The 16,803-nt window shown below is 41.7% G+C and overlaps 1 protein-coding gene across 1 annotated transcript in view; it reads left to right on the top strand.

Moving 5' to 3' along the window:
* The window catches only part of NR5A1 (nuclear receptor subfamily 5 group A member 1), a 192,336-nt gene extending 175,817 nt beyond the window's left edge, over window positions 1-16,519 (top strand). Inside the window, exon 7 of the mRNA XM_073590712.1 lies at window positions 15,712-16,519. Coding sequence (XP_073446813.1) covers window positions 15,712-15,959 — 248 coding nt within the window. The 3' untranslated portion in view covers window positions 15,960-16,519. The remainder of the gene's footprint in view (window positions 1-15,711) is intronic.
* Window positions 16,520-16,803: the final 284 nt, after the last annotated feature.

Genomic DNA, 16,803 nt, shown 5'->3' with positions numbered 1-16,803 from the left:
AACTTAGGAGAAGCCACCTTCATAGCAATATTTTTTGATGATAACCACATCATATCACCAACCTCAAACTGGGGACCAATGGTCCTATGTCGGTTGGAAAACCGCTGGGCCTTTTCCTGGGAGAGAGATAAGTTATCCACCACTTGGTCCCAGATCTGGTGCATTCTCTCCACCACAGTGTCAACACCTGGGCAGGCAGAGGGCTCCACCTGCCCTGAAGAAAATCGAGGATGAAACCCAAAGTTACAAAAAAAAGGTGACATCAAAGTGGCAGAACTAGCTCTATTATTTAAAGCAAATTCGGCCAAGGGCAAAAATGAAACCCAATCATCCTGATCAGCAGAAATAAAACATCTCAAATATGACTCCAAGGTCTGGTTTGTTCTCTCTGTCTGCCCATTGGTCTGAGGGTGAAAAGCAGAGGAGAAGGACAACTGAATTCCCAGCCTGGAACAGAAAGTTGTCCAAAATCTAGACACAAACTGGACTCCTCTGTCAGATACAATGTTCTCAGGAATCCCGTGCAAACGAACCACCTGTTGTAAAAACAGGGGCACCAACTCAGAGGAAGACGGCAACTTAGGGAGTGGTACAAGATGAACCATCTTAGAGAACCTATCACAAATCACCCAAATAACAGTCATCCTCTGAGAGACAGGCATATCAGAGATGAAATCCATTGAAATATGGGTCCATGGCCTCTTGGGGACAGGCAAAGGCATCAACAACCCACTAGAGCGAGAACACGATTTAGACCGGGAGCACGTCCCACAGGACTGCACAAAATTCCTGACATCACGAGACAAGGAGGGCCACCAAAAAAACCGACTCACCAGATCTCTAGTACCAAAAATACCTGGATGACCAGCCAAAGCAGAGCAATGAACTTCAGACATCACTCTCTTCTTCCACTGGTCAGGAACATACAACTTTCCACTGGGACAACGCTCAGGTTTGTCCTCCTGGAACTCTTCCAGAGCACGTCTCAAATCGGGCGAGATGGCAGAAAGAACTACCCCTTCGCCTAAGATGGTAGCAGGCTTGGTCACCACAGGAGAATCAGCAAAGAAGCTCCTAGAGAGGGCGTCTGCCTTGACATTCTTTGTTCCAGGAAGAAAAGAAACCACAAAATCAAAACATGTAAAAAACAAGGCCCACCTAGCCTGTCTAGGGTTCAAGCGCTTAGCCGACTCTAGGTAAATCAAATTCTTGTGGTCAGTGAGGATCACGACTTGATGCTTAGCTCCCTCCAACCAATGTCTCCACTCCTCAAATGCCCATTTCATGGCCAACATTTCCCTATTCCCCACGTCATAGTTACGTTCAGACGGAGAGAACTTTCGGGAAAAGAAAGCACAGGGATTCATTTTAGATGTTACAGGATCCTTTTGGGACAAAACAGCTCCTGCACCAATCTCAGAAGCATCCACCTCTACCTGGAATGGAAGTGAGACATCAGGTTGCCGCAAAACCGGGGCGGAGGTGAATCTTCGCTTCAGCTCCTGAAAGGAAGAAACAGCCTCCGGAGACCAATTTAACACATCAGCACCCTTTTTAGTCAAATCAGTCAATGGCTTGGCAATACTAGAAAATTTTGCTATAAATTTCCGATAAAAATTAGCAAAACCCAAAAACTTCTGGAGGGCCTTCAAAGAAGTGGGCTGAACCCAATCGTGATGTCCTGTACCTTGGCCGGGTCCATTTCAATCGTTGACGGGGACAAAATAAATCCCAAAAAAGAAATCCTCTGTACTCCAAAAAGGCATTTAGATCCTTTGACATACAGGGAATTCTCCCTCAAGATCCGGAACACAGTCCGAATATGTTCCACATGAGAATCCCAGTCCTTGGAGAAGATCAAAATATCATCCAGATAGATAATCAAAAATTTATTGACAAAATCTCGGAAAATATCGTTCATGAAGCACTGGAAGAGAGAAGGGGCATTAGTGAGCCCAAAAGGCATCACCAGGTACTCAAAATGTCCCTCCGGAGTATTAAACGCCGTCTTCCATTCATCCCCATGCTTAATGCGAATAAGATTATACGCCCCTGTGAGGTCAAGCTTGGTAAACCAGCAAGCACCTTTAACTCTGGAGAATAGATCAGAAATCAGGGGTAACGGATACTGATATTTAACAGTAATTTTGTTGAGGGCACGATAATCAATACAAGGTCTTAATGATCCATCCTTTTTGGCTACAAAAAAAAAACCGGCACCTAAGGGTGACGAGGATGGTCTGATATGACCCTTCTCCAACGCCTCCTTAATATAGGATCGCATAGCCTCGTGCTCGGGTACAGATAAATTGAAGAGCCGACCCTTGGGAAATTTACACCCCGGGCTCAGTTCAATTGCACAGTCATAACTCCTATGAGGAGGCAGAGACGCAGACTCATTCTCACTAAATACATCATAAAAGTCCGCCAAATAATCAGGAACATCATGCGACTGAGGAGAGGTGGAAAACACCGGAGCCTCACTAAAGGCACACCGACAACCCCAACTCACCACAGACACAGATTTCCAATCCAAAACTGGATTATGAATCTGTAACCAGGGAAACCCCAGAACAATAGTATCATGCAGATTATGCAACACCAAAAATCTGTAATTTTCTTGATGGTCTGGGGCGACCCGCATTACCACCTGGGTCCAAAACTGGGGTTTATTTTTAGCCAAAGGAGTAGCATCAATCCCCCTCAAAGGGATAGGCGTCTGCAGAGGTGTCATCGGAAATCCACAACGTTTAGCAAAATCCAAGTCCATTAGGTTTAGGGCTACTCCCGAATCCACAAAAGCCTTGGCGGAAAATGTGAACAGGGAGCAGATCAGAGTAATAGCCAGAAGAAACTTAGGTTGAACACCCCCAACAGAAAACGTGTGTGCAAAGCGTTTCTCTCGTTTAGGACAGACAGAAATAATATGTGAGGCATCTCCACAGAAAAAACACAACTTATTACGCCTTCTGAACTCCTGACGCTGCTCTCTGGAAAAAACTCTATCACATTGCATAGGTTCAGACATTTGTTCAACAGGTGGCAACACCTCTCGTGCAGCTTTGCGTTCGCGCAAATGCCGATCAACCTGAATGGCTAATGACATAGAATCGTCAAGACCAGAGGGAACAGGAAATCCCACCATAGTATCTTTTACGGCTTCTGACAACCCCTTCCGAAAGAGAGCAGCCAAGGCATTATCATTCCAGGTAGTAAGTACTGCCTACTTTCGGAATTTTTGACAGTACAATTCTGCAGAATCACGACCCTGGCTCAATGCCAGCAGGGTCCTTTCAGCCTGATCAATGGCATTAGGTTCGTCATACAACAACCCCAAAGCTTGAAAGAATGCGTTCACATTAGTCAGAATAGGATCATCTGGTTTCAAAGAAAACGCCCAATCCTGGGGATCGCCACGCAGCAAAGAGATGACAATTTTAACCTGCTGCGCGGAGCTCCCTGACGAGTTAGGCTTCAAGGCAAAAAATAATTTACAATTATTTTTGAAATTCAAAAATTTAGACCGATCCCCAAAAAATACATCAGGTGTAGGAATCTTTGGTTCAGCAGCATGTGAATAAGCAAGGTAGGTGGAAATTCCCCGCACTTCCGCAGCGAGCTGCTCCACACGATCAGACAATTGCTTTATCTCCATTGAGAGAAAAAAAAAATTCCCCCTACGGCCTCAGAGATATAGAGGAAAAAATATACACACTTTTTTTTTTTTTTTTTTTTACAATTCTTTCCTGCTATTGAGTACCCTAGGATCTGCAGTATGGCGGGTGATTCTGTTATGAATGAGTCACCATAGGAGGCAAAAGCAGAAATACAAGCTAAGTCCAGAAAACCAGAGAAGTTGGCAACTATCAGATTGCAGACCCCTGAACCTATCAACACAACTAGCAGTAGCTGTGGGGGGTTCCTACGATGCCCTAGACCCCTCGATCACAGCCGGAGAATTACATAGGCCTAAAGAAAGAAAGGGGAAATCTAAACTGCCCCAGAGCAGACCCTAAAGCAATAGGCAGCCCCCAACATATAATGATGGTGAAGCAAGATGAAAATACTAACACAGACAGAAAGATAGACTGAGCAAAGACGGGGCCCAAAACTACCTAGATAGGAAAGGACAGGAAGGCTGCTGTCTGCAATCTGCCAAAACCCTATCAAAGACATAAGCCAACAAGCTGATATGAAAAAGGCCCTGAAGCAGCTAGGCTTCAAAAACTAAATCAGCACTCAGGTATTTTCAGAAGACAGAGCTAAATGAATTCAGCACACCCCAGCAGGGAATGGCAGAAATCCAGAAAAACAAAGCAAAACAAAGTCAAAGCACCAAAGCAAAAGGCCGAGCAGCAAACTTAGCTTTAGAGGAGCAGGAATTCAGACTGGTCTCCAAGGATCCCACAGAGAAATCACCCGCAGGGCAGAAGGGCGTCGGCAGCCTTATATCCAGTCAGTAACTCCACTCAGCCAGTCATCATCATCAGCCTCAGGTGTTTGATAATCAGGCTCACTACCTTTCTTTACCAGAAGAGGGAGTTCCTCAGGCCTCAGTAATGAAGGGGAAAATGAACTCACAACAGCGGCTGTGTCTGCCGCCACGCTGCATTCAGCAGCACTTACAGGCATCCGCAGTAGCGACGCCGCACGCATGGTAGGTCTAGACAGACACCGTCCCCTGTCTTAGACCCTGTCCTGTGACCTGATACCCTGCGTGTAATTTCGCTGAGACCTGTGAGTCTAACAGGCTCTGTGTTTATGTTTATGTTACAGCGTCTCTGTGAGTTAACAGAGTCCACTCTGCGCACATCGGGTGACGTTGAACCCGTGTGCATTATACTGCCATATAATGTGTCTGCCATTGTTTAGCAGCGGTTTTAACACCTTCTGCACGGTGGACTCCGGGCGGCAAACACACTTTCTATTATTTAATATTTAGTGCGTTCCGCCGTCCCTAACACAGAGTGATGGTTGTAGTGCAGAGGGGATGGTTTATTAAATAACTGAGGATACAGCAGGGTGCAGTCTTCACACTTTTACTCATGGTTTGTGGTGCAGTCCAGAGCACTGATTACAGATGGTAATGGTGATCCAGGCAACCTGGAAGCAATTTGGGATCCACCTAACCAGATGGTGTTGGAGGCCTCCTTACTGCGCTGTTCTCTGAGGTCCTTGCTGCCTGATGCTATGCTCAGTCCTCTGTTCCTTACTGTCCTTTAGTCCTTGCCTGTATGGCAGGCAGCTTGAGCCTTTTACAGGTTTCACTCCTTTGTGGTGACTCCGGCTCTGGTATGCTGCTGTGCCTTCAGGTGTGTGATGGGGCCAGGAGGCCGGCAGTATCCTGCCCTCCGGATTTGACTGCTGGGACTGTTGTACCCATGCAGCCACGGACTCCGGCATCTGGTGTCAAGCGCTCTTCCCTAGGGTGAGCTTGGTCATATCTCTCCTAAACTTCCACTTTCCTCTCTTAACTCTGCTCTTGGAATGAGCTCCTCACAGCTCCTGTCCTCTGTGCAGACTCTCATTGACTGACTAACCCCATCTCCAGGCCAGAACTAATAAGGAAGATTTCCTGAAACCAGGTTTTGAGTTCCCCCTTCTGGTCTGTAGTGAGGAAAGGTGCTGTATGCTGGTGTTATCTGGCCAGGGATACCCTCCTTGCTTCCAGGCATGACATCACTCCCTGTGAGGGAGGCAATGCCACTGTGGTAACCAGACTCCTGGGGTGCCACAACATTAATACATCAATCAGACTAACAAGATAATACAAACAGGGATAAAAGAAAATGGCTATCATACAAATATACTCACACAAACAACAGAGGTAAATATTAGGGAGTGGAGGTTGGAGTAAAACCAAAGTAGAAGAATGAGGGGAATTATCACACTCTCAAAACCTAGGAACAATCTCCGATAAATCCCCCAAACACCTTCTCAAACAACTACAACAAACCACCATCTCCTAACCATGCAGCATAAGCTATCTCTGACAATGATTGCTAGCCAGGGCCCAGATTATATAAGAGATGGGAGTGGCTAACTGTGAACAGCTGGGAGCCTTAATGCAGGAAAGTTTCCAAGAGCTCTCAACTCAGCAGATTAACCCCTGCACTGCTAAAAGAAACCTGCCCTGTTTATAAGAAGGTGAAGTGCTTCTAATCAGTGTAGGAGTAGGAGAAATCTGACACTGTGGTCTTCTGGCTCCTCTCTATTGTGGTAAACCCGTGACAATGCATAATTGGTTATATCCTGTATCCTCCTCTGTAATTTCTTATGATGAGGTCACCCATCATTCTTTATTCTATTTTACTTTGCATATTTTATAATTTGATTCAATAAAGCTATTATTTTAACATATTTGTAGGTGTTATAATTGCATGCGGTTCATGAGTGTAATTCTTGTTGCTATCTTTCACATTGGCCCACAGGCTTCCTGCCAATATTTGTAGGTTATTTGGAGCTTGTTTTAAAAATAAAACCCCAAAAAACAGATGTCCATAAGGACCCAATGATGAACATAAAATTGTCATGGTATTAAGAGTTAGGCCAGGGTCACGCTTGCAAGTACAATGCGAGATACTCACATCAATACCCTGCACTGCCGCCGGCAGTTCGGAGCAGAGCGTTCAGCTTCATAGAAAGACCCCGGCCTTAGACAAAAACTGCGGACAGGTACCAAATTCTGTTTGTAGACCAAACCCCTGTAATAACAATAGAGGGAAAATATTGGGGAAAAATGTCAGCTCACCATCTGTTGCAGCACCTTGCCGGATGAAGTAACATCGCCCGGAAACGTCTCAGTCCTGGACGTGGGGGAAGAAACCTCCAGCAATGAAATCAAGAAGGAAAGTTATCTTTTTTGTAAAATAATGAAAAAGTAGTGCAATATCCAATACACAAGTTGTACCACTGGACCCTTGAAAAACCACATAAGATGGCGTATGTCTGACACGGTTAATATGAAAGCTGTTGGTGCATCAGCAGTCTCAAAACATTTTTCTCAAATACATGACGGTAATATCAGCTCCCTAAAAATCTATGGTATAGAAAAATTGTATAGACCTAAGAGAGGAGGTGATTTAAAGCGAAAATTGTTGAACTGCGAATCTTACTGGATTTTTAAGTTACAGACCAGAGTCCCCCACTGTACGAAAATACGACAAGATCTTGTTTTACAATACCATTAAGTCTAATGATTTTTTTTATTTGTCTTGGTATACTACACATTTTTTTTACGAAGGAAAAAAAAATTATATTTTTTGCATTTTTTTTTTCTCTTTTCATACCATCTTTGTATATTTATATATGATATATGTGTTTATTTTCTTCCAACTCTGTGTTATTTTTTGTGGCACTTTATTGAGATAAATTTTCAGGTGTTTTGTTATCTCCAGTAGCTCACACCTGTGCAGCACTAAATTGTTATTTATATTACACTGTGTTCCAAATTATTATGCAAATGATATTTTGCTATGATTTTCCTAAATAGTCGGTACAAATGACAGTCAGTCTAATAAAAGTCATCACCTGTTAGATTATACATCGAATTTTATTGAAGAAACCTCCCAATGATAACAGTATAATCTCCAAAATGAATAAAAACTCAAATTGCACTGTTCCACATTATTAGGCACAGTAGAATTTCTAAACATTTGATATGTTTTAAAGAACTGAAAATGCTCATTTGTGGAATTTGCAGCATTAGGAGGTCACATTCACTGAACAAAAAAGCTATTTAACGCCAAAACATCCTAACAGGCCAAGTTATATGTTAACATAGGAACCCTGCTTTCATATCACCTTCACAATTCTTGCATCCATTGAACTTGGAAGTTTTTGGAGAGTTTCTGCTTGTATCTCTTTACATGGAGTCAGAATAGCCTCCCAGAGCTGCTGTTTTGATGTGAACTGCCTCCCACCCTCATAGATCTTTTGCTTGATGATGCTCCAAAGGTTCTCTATAGGGTTGAGGTCAGGGGAAGATGGTGGCCACACCATGAGTTTATCTCCTTTTATGCCCATAGCAGCCAATGACTCAGAGGTATTCTTTGCAGCATGAGATGGTGCATTGTCATGCATGAAAATGATTTTGCTCCTGAAGGCACATTTCTGCTTCTTATACCATGGAAGACAGCTGTCATTCAGAAACTCGATATACTTTGCAGAGGTCATTTTCACACCTTCAGGAACCTTAAAGAGCCCTACCAGCTGTTTCCCCATGAATCCGGCCCAAAACAAGACTTTTCCACCTCCTTGCTGATGTCGCAGCCTTGTTGGGACATGGTGGCCATCCACCAACCATCCACTACTCCATCCATCTGGACCATTCAGGGTTGCTCGACACTCATCAGTAAATAAGACTGTATGAAAATTAGTCTTCATGTATGTCTGGGCCCACTGCAACCATTTCTGCTTGTGAGCACTGTTTAGGGGTGGCTGAATAGTAGGTTTATGCACCACAGCAAGCCTTTGAAGGATCCTACACCTTGAGGTTCGAGGGACTCCAGAGGCACTAGCAGCTTTAAATATCTGTTTGCTGGTTTGTAATGGCTTTTTAGCAGCCGCTCTCTTAATCCGATGAACTTGCCTGGCAGAAACCTTCCTCATTCTGCCTTTATCAGCACAAACATGTCTGTGCTCAGAATCAACCACAAATCTCTTAACAGTACGATGATCACGTTTAAATTTTTGGGAAATATCTAATGTATTCATCTCTTGACCAAGGCATTGCACTATTTGATGCCTTTCAGCAGCAGAGAGATCCTTTTTCTTTCCTAAATTCCTTGAAACCTGTGCCTTGCTTAATAATGTGGAACATCATTCTTAAGTAGTTTTCCTTTAACTGGGCTCACCTGGTAAACTAATTATCACAGGCGTTTGAGATTGATTTCAGTGATCCAAAGAGCCCTGATACACAATACCATCTATGAGTTTATTTGAAAAACAAAAAATTACATCTTTATGACACTTAAATCCAATTTGCATAATAATTTGGAACACAGTGTAGAAACCTGTTCAGTCCAGGGTGTTACATACCATGATTAAGGCCGGGGTCACACTGGCGAGGAATACGGCCGAGTGAGAGGCGCTAAAAGCACGTATTAGACACGGACAAATGATTCTCTATGGGTTTGCTCCCAACAGCCGTATATTTCTCATCCGTATTCTACTGTCCGTGCCAATCACAGCATGCTGCGATTGTCAGCGTACTACGCCCGTAGTACGCCAATGCAAGTCTATGGGTGCGCCAAAAATACGGATTACACACGGACCACACATGTGACTTGCGAGAAATACGCACCAGGTGTCTTTTAGCAAAGCCGGCAATTCAGTGTGCTATACAGTAAACTCACACTGACAGGTTTAATAAAGAAAGAAAGAATAGATATATACACATAGAATGCATATATATATATATATCTATCTATATATATGCATTCTATGTGTCTATATCTATTCTTTGGTTTGTGTTAGAAACCCGGTCATAGGGCTCCATTATATGTCCATTTTGCAAGCCTGCGAGAAAATCTCGCCATACGGATGTCATGCGGATTACATACGGATGCTTACATGCGCAAAATACGTGACCACATCTTGATTACGGATGACATACGGAGCACTGTTTAGGGGCCATTCATCCGTATTACGCATGTAAAATACTGACCGTATTTTGCGTTGGTTAGTGTGACCCCGGCCTAAGGCTCTGAGCTGAAACATGTTGGTTGTTCATCCCAGATTGTGATGATCCATGTCTTTTTTAATGTACTACTGTACTGAATAAAAGTTTTATCATTTTTTACAAAAAAGGATAACTTTCCTTCTTGATTTTATAGCTGGAGGTTTCTTCCCCCACCTTTTTCTAAATCGCTGTGATGGCGCATTCACTCATCTGTGTGTCATGGTCCGGTTTTGCAGTTTGTCTCCTGACCTCATAGGGCAATTCGTGCATCATCATGACACATGTAAGTGTTCAATGCAACGTAAACCAAATTCAAGTAAAATGACATCACGTACGCAGGTGTTAATTATTTAAACTGTCTGGTTGGCAAGTTCAATCTAGTATCCCAGACTTTTTGATGACTTGTAGACACGGTGTCCTCATATAGCTAGCACCCCTAACTTTTAGATGACTTATAGACTAGGTGTCGTCTTAGAGCTAGTACCCCTCACTTTTTAGATGACTTGTAGAGCTAGTACCCCTCACTTTTTAGATGACTTGTAGACCTGTTGTCCTCGTAGAGCTAGTACCCCTCACTTTTTAGATGACTTGTAGACCTGGTGTCCTCGTAGAGCTAGTACCACTCACTTTTTAGATGACTTGTAGACCTAGTACCCCTCACTTTTTAGATGACTTGTAGACCCGGTGTCCTTGTAGAGCTAGTACCCCTCACTTTTTAGATGACTTGTAGACCCGGTGTCCTCGTAGAGCTAGTACCCCTCACTTTTTAGATGACTTGTAGACCTGGTGTCCTCCTAGAGCTAGTACCCCTCACTTTTTAGATGACTTGTAGAGCTAGTACCCCTCACTTTTTAGATGACTTGTAGACCTGGTATCCTCGTAGAGCTAGTACCCCTCACTTTTTAGATGACTTGTAGAGCTAGTACCCCTCACTTTTTAGATGACTTGTAGACCCGGTGTCCTCGTAGAGCTAGTACCCCTCACTTTTTAGATGACTTGTAGACCTGGTGTCCTCCTAGAGCTAGTACCCCTCACTTTTTAGATGACTTGTAGAGCTAGTACCCCTCACTTTTTAGATGACTTGCAGACCTGGTATCCTCGTAGAGCTAGTACCCCTCACTTTTTAGATGACTTGTAGAGCTAGTACCCCTCACTTTTTAGATGACTTGTAGACCTGGTGACCTCGTAGAGCTAGTACCCCTCACTTTTTAGATGATTTGTAGACCTGGTGTCCTCGTAGAGCTAGTACCACTCACTTTTTAGATGACTTGTAGAGCTAGTACCCCTCACTTTTTAGATGACTTGTAGACCCGGTGTCCTTGTAGAGCTAGTACCCCTCACTTTTTAGATGACTTGTAGAGCCAGTACTTTCCATCAGCAACACTGATTACTTCCAGTAGTTGTGTCCACCATGTAAACACAGCTCCGTGAATGCAATCCGAACAATGGGCACAAATGTCATGTTTGGTAACATTCTTCGCTAATGTGGATAACATCCATTTATACTGCTCCGTCTTTCACCTCTGCACATTCACAGCTGCTGCAGGCTCAGCTGTACAGAGCCGAGTTTCATCTCACGTTTGCGAAGCAATTGCTTTGATCGAGAGAATTTTCAACATTTCCCACACAATCAAAGCAAAGGCTTTGACTGGAGAGGCTTCTATTTGTGCTGCTAAATAGATTTCTCTCCTGAGCAGGTAAAGTGTTTTAATTAATATTGGAGCTTCTCAAAACAGCAATATTTATGAAGATCACTCAGGTAAGCATCCATTCTGTAGAAGGACTTAATAGAGCTTTAATGGGTTGACCTGTCATTCGATTTCATGTCTTGCATTCATAGAGCAGTCACCGCAGGAGAGGAGAAAGGGCTTTTTATAAGCCAGCATATTCCCTTAACCATTTCCAAGTTATCAACAGCTTCAGCTAAACAAAGGCAGTTCTGAATGAGGAGAACACTTGAGGGCATAGAAATAATCCGAGGCACGTCTGTATGTGTGATGAGTTCCATTGTGACACGACCAACTGCTTGCTGCCTCCATATAAAGTGAGTCAACGTTATTTAGCCAACATTCTTTGTGGCTTGGCAGAATGAAAAGATTATTCAGATATTCAATTAAACGCTGAATAGGGCCTCTCGGAGAATCAGGTGAGTTAGACAACGACTGTCGATCAAGCCCTATGTATTATTTTGACATTCATCAATGCAATGTCTTTATGGTTATTATGAAATAACCTCAGGAACATGGAGCTGTGTGGCTTTTATTTAGCAAAACGTTTCAGTGGAGCAGAGAAGAAGAAAAAAAAATTCTTGAGTGTGACAGGAGTTGGATTTCGAAAAACAGAAAAAAATAGCCTTATGTTAGACAGAGAAAGTAGATAATATGGCATGTAAACGCAGCCGATAAATATAACTTTTAACCCAATACATTCATGATATACAGTCCTTGACATTGCTCACTGGTTATTGTTCAGCAGAACGTTCCTTCATGGTGTGCGTCTGTATGGACAACTCTTCTCCATGTTGCTACCATCACCAGCTTTGAGATTTTGCAACTTTTTTTTAACCTTGCTTTTTTGGGTTCTACAAAATGCAAGTATATAATATAAACTGAGAAAACCCAATGGTCCAATATTAGTCTTTGTTACTACTTTTCTTTAAAGGGGTTGTCCCTTTAAAAAGTATTATTTGAAACTCAATAAGGCATGTCAAATTTAGTGTGTCTTCAATATATATCCATTAAAAAGAGTGTGCGGATTGGTTTGTACATTACAATTTTATCTGTAGTTGTATTTTCTGCTGTATCCTCTGTAGCCAGAACCTTACATGGGTTTAGAGGTGGATGTACATGCTCTGTCATTCTACTCAGCTCGAAAAGGGAGGATCAGCCTCTTCACTGATAAATATGCTCTCAGGACAGGATAAGTGGAGCTATGAGCAAGGGTGAACATCAAAATCAAAAGATCATTTTGGGCCATATCAGCATCTCCACTTTCGCAAAAAAATATGTGCAGCAGGCGGGGTGAAGACACATAGACGTAGTGACAGAACAGCATACGTCCCAACATTTAAACACACACTACAATAACACTTTCACTGCCCCCACCCATTATGATATTCCCAAAATACTCCCACACACATTGGTACTTTACCATGAATTCCTCAATACAATTTGCCCCCTCAGTACCCCTGACATGATGCCCCACACACTGATCCTCCCTACAGTATGATGTCCCAACAGTACATCTCCCCACAACATGATGGCCCCTACATACCCCCTTACAGTGTGATGGTCTTCACAGCCCCCAAACCCTAACACCCCCAACAGTATATTACCCACCCAATGGTATATCCCCAAACAGTGTGATGCCTTTATAGACCTTCACACAGTATGATGATCCCATAGAACCCCAAAGAATTACCACCAACACAGTAAACAAAACCGCAGTGAATTGACCCCCCAAAAAATGTCAATTCTGTCATTTTAACTTTGTATATACATAATTTATAAATTTTACAGATGCAATGATACTGAATTTTTACTTTTTTCCTATGTCTATTTATATGGTGCAAAGTGGGTGATTTTAGGTTTTAGAGTATTTTTTTTTTTTTTTAGCTCCTTTAGGGTACTTGAACCAGCATTTAATCACTTGTGCTATATACTGTAATAAAATTGCAATATATAGCTAAAATACTGCTACCCTATGATGCCTGGCTTGTCGCTGGGCTTCACACGAGTGCTAACATGTCAGTTTTCAGCAGGTGCCCAGATGCAATGTCACCCATGATTGTGTTGTATGTGTGTGTGGGATGGACACTAGTGACGGCATGCCCCTGAGACAAACCTCCTTAAATGTCTCTGTCAGAAATTGACAGCTGCCTTTACAAGGTTAACAGCAGTGCTTGGCGCTTAGCCTGGCTCCGATTGCTATTTTTCTAGGCAGATGCCGGTTATGGTGCAGATCCTACTCCATTACCTTGCACCATACATGTACGCACTTATCCCCCTGGTTGAAGCTAACGCGAAACGCGCGTCGGGGACCCACACACCAACAGGTCGTATGCTCCTTATGTATTGCAGTTTTTGGCATTTGCCTTTTATGTTATTATACAGCCTACCTTGAACAGTGCATCTTTATTCGTGTGTAGCTGGTTGTGCATGTTTTGTAGCTACATGCTACTTTGCATCTTTTCAGAGCAGGTGTGGTGTCCATCATGGAACTGCCTGTGTATTTAGGGACACATCCTGTTCAAATATGCACTGGCTTAATTTTAACACTGCTCTAGGATATACCATCTCCTAGGTATTCTCTTACATCAGTGATAGATGGTACTTTTTTAGTACTTATATATTTCTAGTTAACTTGTTAGCCCTGGTCTACTTACTATGGTAGAAAATCCTTGCAGTATGTTACTTAGGCTGGATTGCTATTAAGCTGTATCGCTTATAACTTCTATTATAACTGTCCTTGCCTCATATTGGGGATATATCCTACTGATTTGCACCTTATGGGCTAATATAGGTTCTAATAGGCAGCAGTGTGTTATTTCGTATGCCACTATTTGTCAGGCTTGTTTACTCACTCCTGTTTTTTACATTACTTAGGCTACTTACTGTAGTTGTGCTGGCTTTATTACTTAAACATTGTCTTGTAACATTTTGATACAGAATTGTTTATGGGTGTTGTATATGGTATTAGCAATATATGTATCATTATTATGGTGCATACGTACTCATCTCCTTTTATCATATTTGTCTATATCTATGTGTGTTTTTTGTATTGATTGAATAAAATGGAAATATTTTATGGCTATGTGCTTCCGTAAATCTTTTTTGATCATGTACAGCAGATGTTGGGGAGGATCTAAAGGTATTCTGCCAGGAGCTTAAGGTCAACTAAACTAATGATACTACTATACCAGGTAGGATAGGTAACAGAAAAAACAAAACAAAAAAAAAATATATATATTTTTATTTGCTGAAAAAAAAAATCAATATTGAATCTTTATGTAAAAGTGGCTGCAAGTGCATTAATCCTCTGCAGTATTTTCTGCTCAGAAGCAATTTTTGCAAAGGACCAAATTTCTCATCAGTTGAGCCCATGAAGTAGAATCGGTTTACTAACTTGGGTACGGCCCGCCCTTGAGGTGCACTTATATACTAATTTACATGAAATTTAAAGGTGATTTTCTCAGCAAAAAAAATCTAATTACGGCCAAGAAGATATGTTTAAGCTACTACCCAGCAATATAATATTTTGGCACCCCTAAAGCTCATGTCAGATTATCTTTAGACTGCATTCAAACATCCGTGTCTTTTTTTTTCTCATCCTTTTTACATCCATATTGCACATGTTTTTTATTTTTCTCATCAATTTTTAAAAACTGAAGGGGCTAGAATATCTAACCTTTTATTTATCCACTGATTGTTAATGGATCAGTGCAGGGGAGGACATATCATTGGTTCAACCTGTGCAGCTGAACAGGAGCCCAAGAGGTAAGGGATCTATTTCCACCTGCAGTACAAGGGGAATTGTGCATTATAATGAGCTATAGAACTGCAAGGGACCCATGTATTGTTCTTATACAGGTGCCCTTTCCTGTCTATAATCGCCAGTTGATCAGTGGGACACAGATGGTGCTCTGAAGTACAAAGTCAGTCTTCCATGTTTTATACTGATCCCTGTGGATTTTATGGGCAAATTGAATGGTACAAAGTCAATCTTCCATGTTTTATACTGATCCCTGTGAAATTTTATGGGCCAAGTCTGATCTCCAAAAGTGATGAGGATAGTAAAAGCTCTGAGTCTCATGGATCAGACAAACTGATTTAGTTTTAAAATGGATGTGTCCATGAATCAATGAAACTTTGAGTCCGTGTGCTGGAAAAACCTTGTTGAGTTTTCTTCTGTAGGCATCTCAGACACTTTCTTTTCTAGACATTTGTCTTCTAAAAGTAAGACTATAACATAGTTAGGAAATACGACTGTGTTTCCTGATGATTAATTATCATTGTTTTTATAATCAACAGATGAAAAGTTCCTGGAAAACCACAATTTAGCCAAGAGTGCTCAAGAAAAGATCAACTCTGCCCTCCTGGAATACACAATGTGCCACTATCCCCATTGTACGGACAAGTATCGCTTACTTCTCCTGAGGTTAGCTGAAATTCGATCCATCAGCATGCAAGCGGAAGAATATCTTTACCACAAGCACCTTAGTGGGGAAGTTCCCTGCAACAATTTACTAATTGAAATGCTCCATGCTAAGCGGGCTTGAGAGGCTCCATTCAGAAATGACTCAATATTAAAGCTTTCAAGGGTTGCTCGACCTAAACAAAACCAGTGACTCTACGAAGAGCGAGATCATTTTTATCAATGCTGCCTGTCCAGAAAAAAAAAAAAATCTTTGGTGATGTATTTAACCTATAGTATTGGAAAGTTTCAGATTTATTTTAATATAATTGTGGCTCGTTACTGAGTGTTTTATTATGTGTAATGGCTTTTTTTAATATGCCATTATTTGTCGTGTTTTGGTTCCTAATGACTATCTAAATGCTTCTTAACATAAATGTGAAGAAAAGAAAAAAACATGAAAAATCAACTGCTAAATGTGTAGGTGACCTGTTGGGTATGTTTATTTAAAATAGTTTTAAGATACCATTTTGTTATTTTAACACATGTCCAAAGTTAACCCATACTGATATGCTTTACTATGGCTTTGGTTGCTGAACCCATTTTATTCAGAAATGTCATGAATGTGGTTATAGTTCAGCACAAGAAGTCTAAAGCACATATTTTAAAGGATTCAAAAAATAAAAGACTAATGAATTATGTAAATTGGGTAACTTTCTTTTTTTCATATCATTAATTTTTAATTAATTTGGTAAAAAATGAGCTTCTGTTTTTCCCACTATTTACCCTCAGATAAGTTCATACAATGTTTAAGTCCTATCCAACGATTGTCTACATTTGTGTGGAGTTTCCACAAACCCCCCCCCGTCCGTGTAAGGGTTTCTTCAGACATCCATGTCAATGAGTCCAAACATGACCTGTCTGTGGCTCTCCTGACCTGAGCAACACAGTCTTATAGACCTATATAAAGCGGTCACGTTCAGGTCAAG

Source organism: Dendrobates tinctorius, unplaced genomic scaffold (assembly GCF_039654945.1).
Source record: "Dendrobates tinctorius isolate UK_male_01 unplaced genomic scaffold, ASM3965494v1 ptg000120l, whole genome shotgun sequence".
In the NCBI taxonomy this organism is placed as follows: Eukaryota; Metazoa; Chordata; class Amphibia; order Anura; family Dendrobatidae; genus Dendrobates; species Dendrobates tinctorius.
Note: the sequence above shows the minus strand (reverse complement) of the source record. Positions and strands in the feature narration are given on the sequence as shown.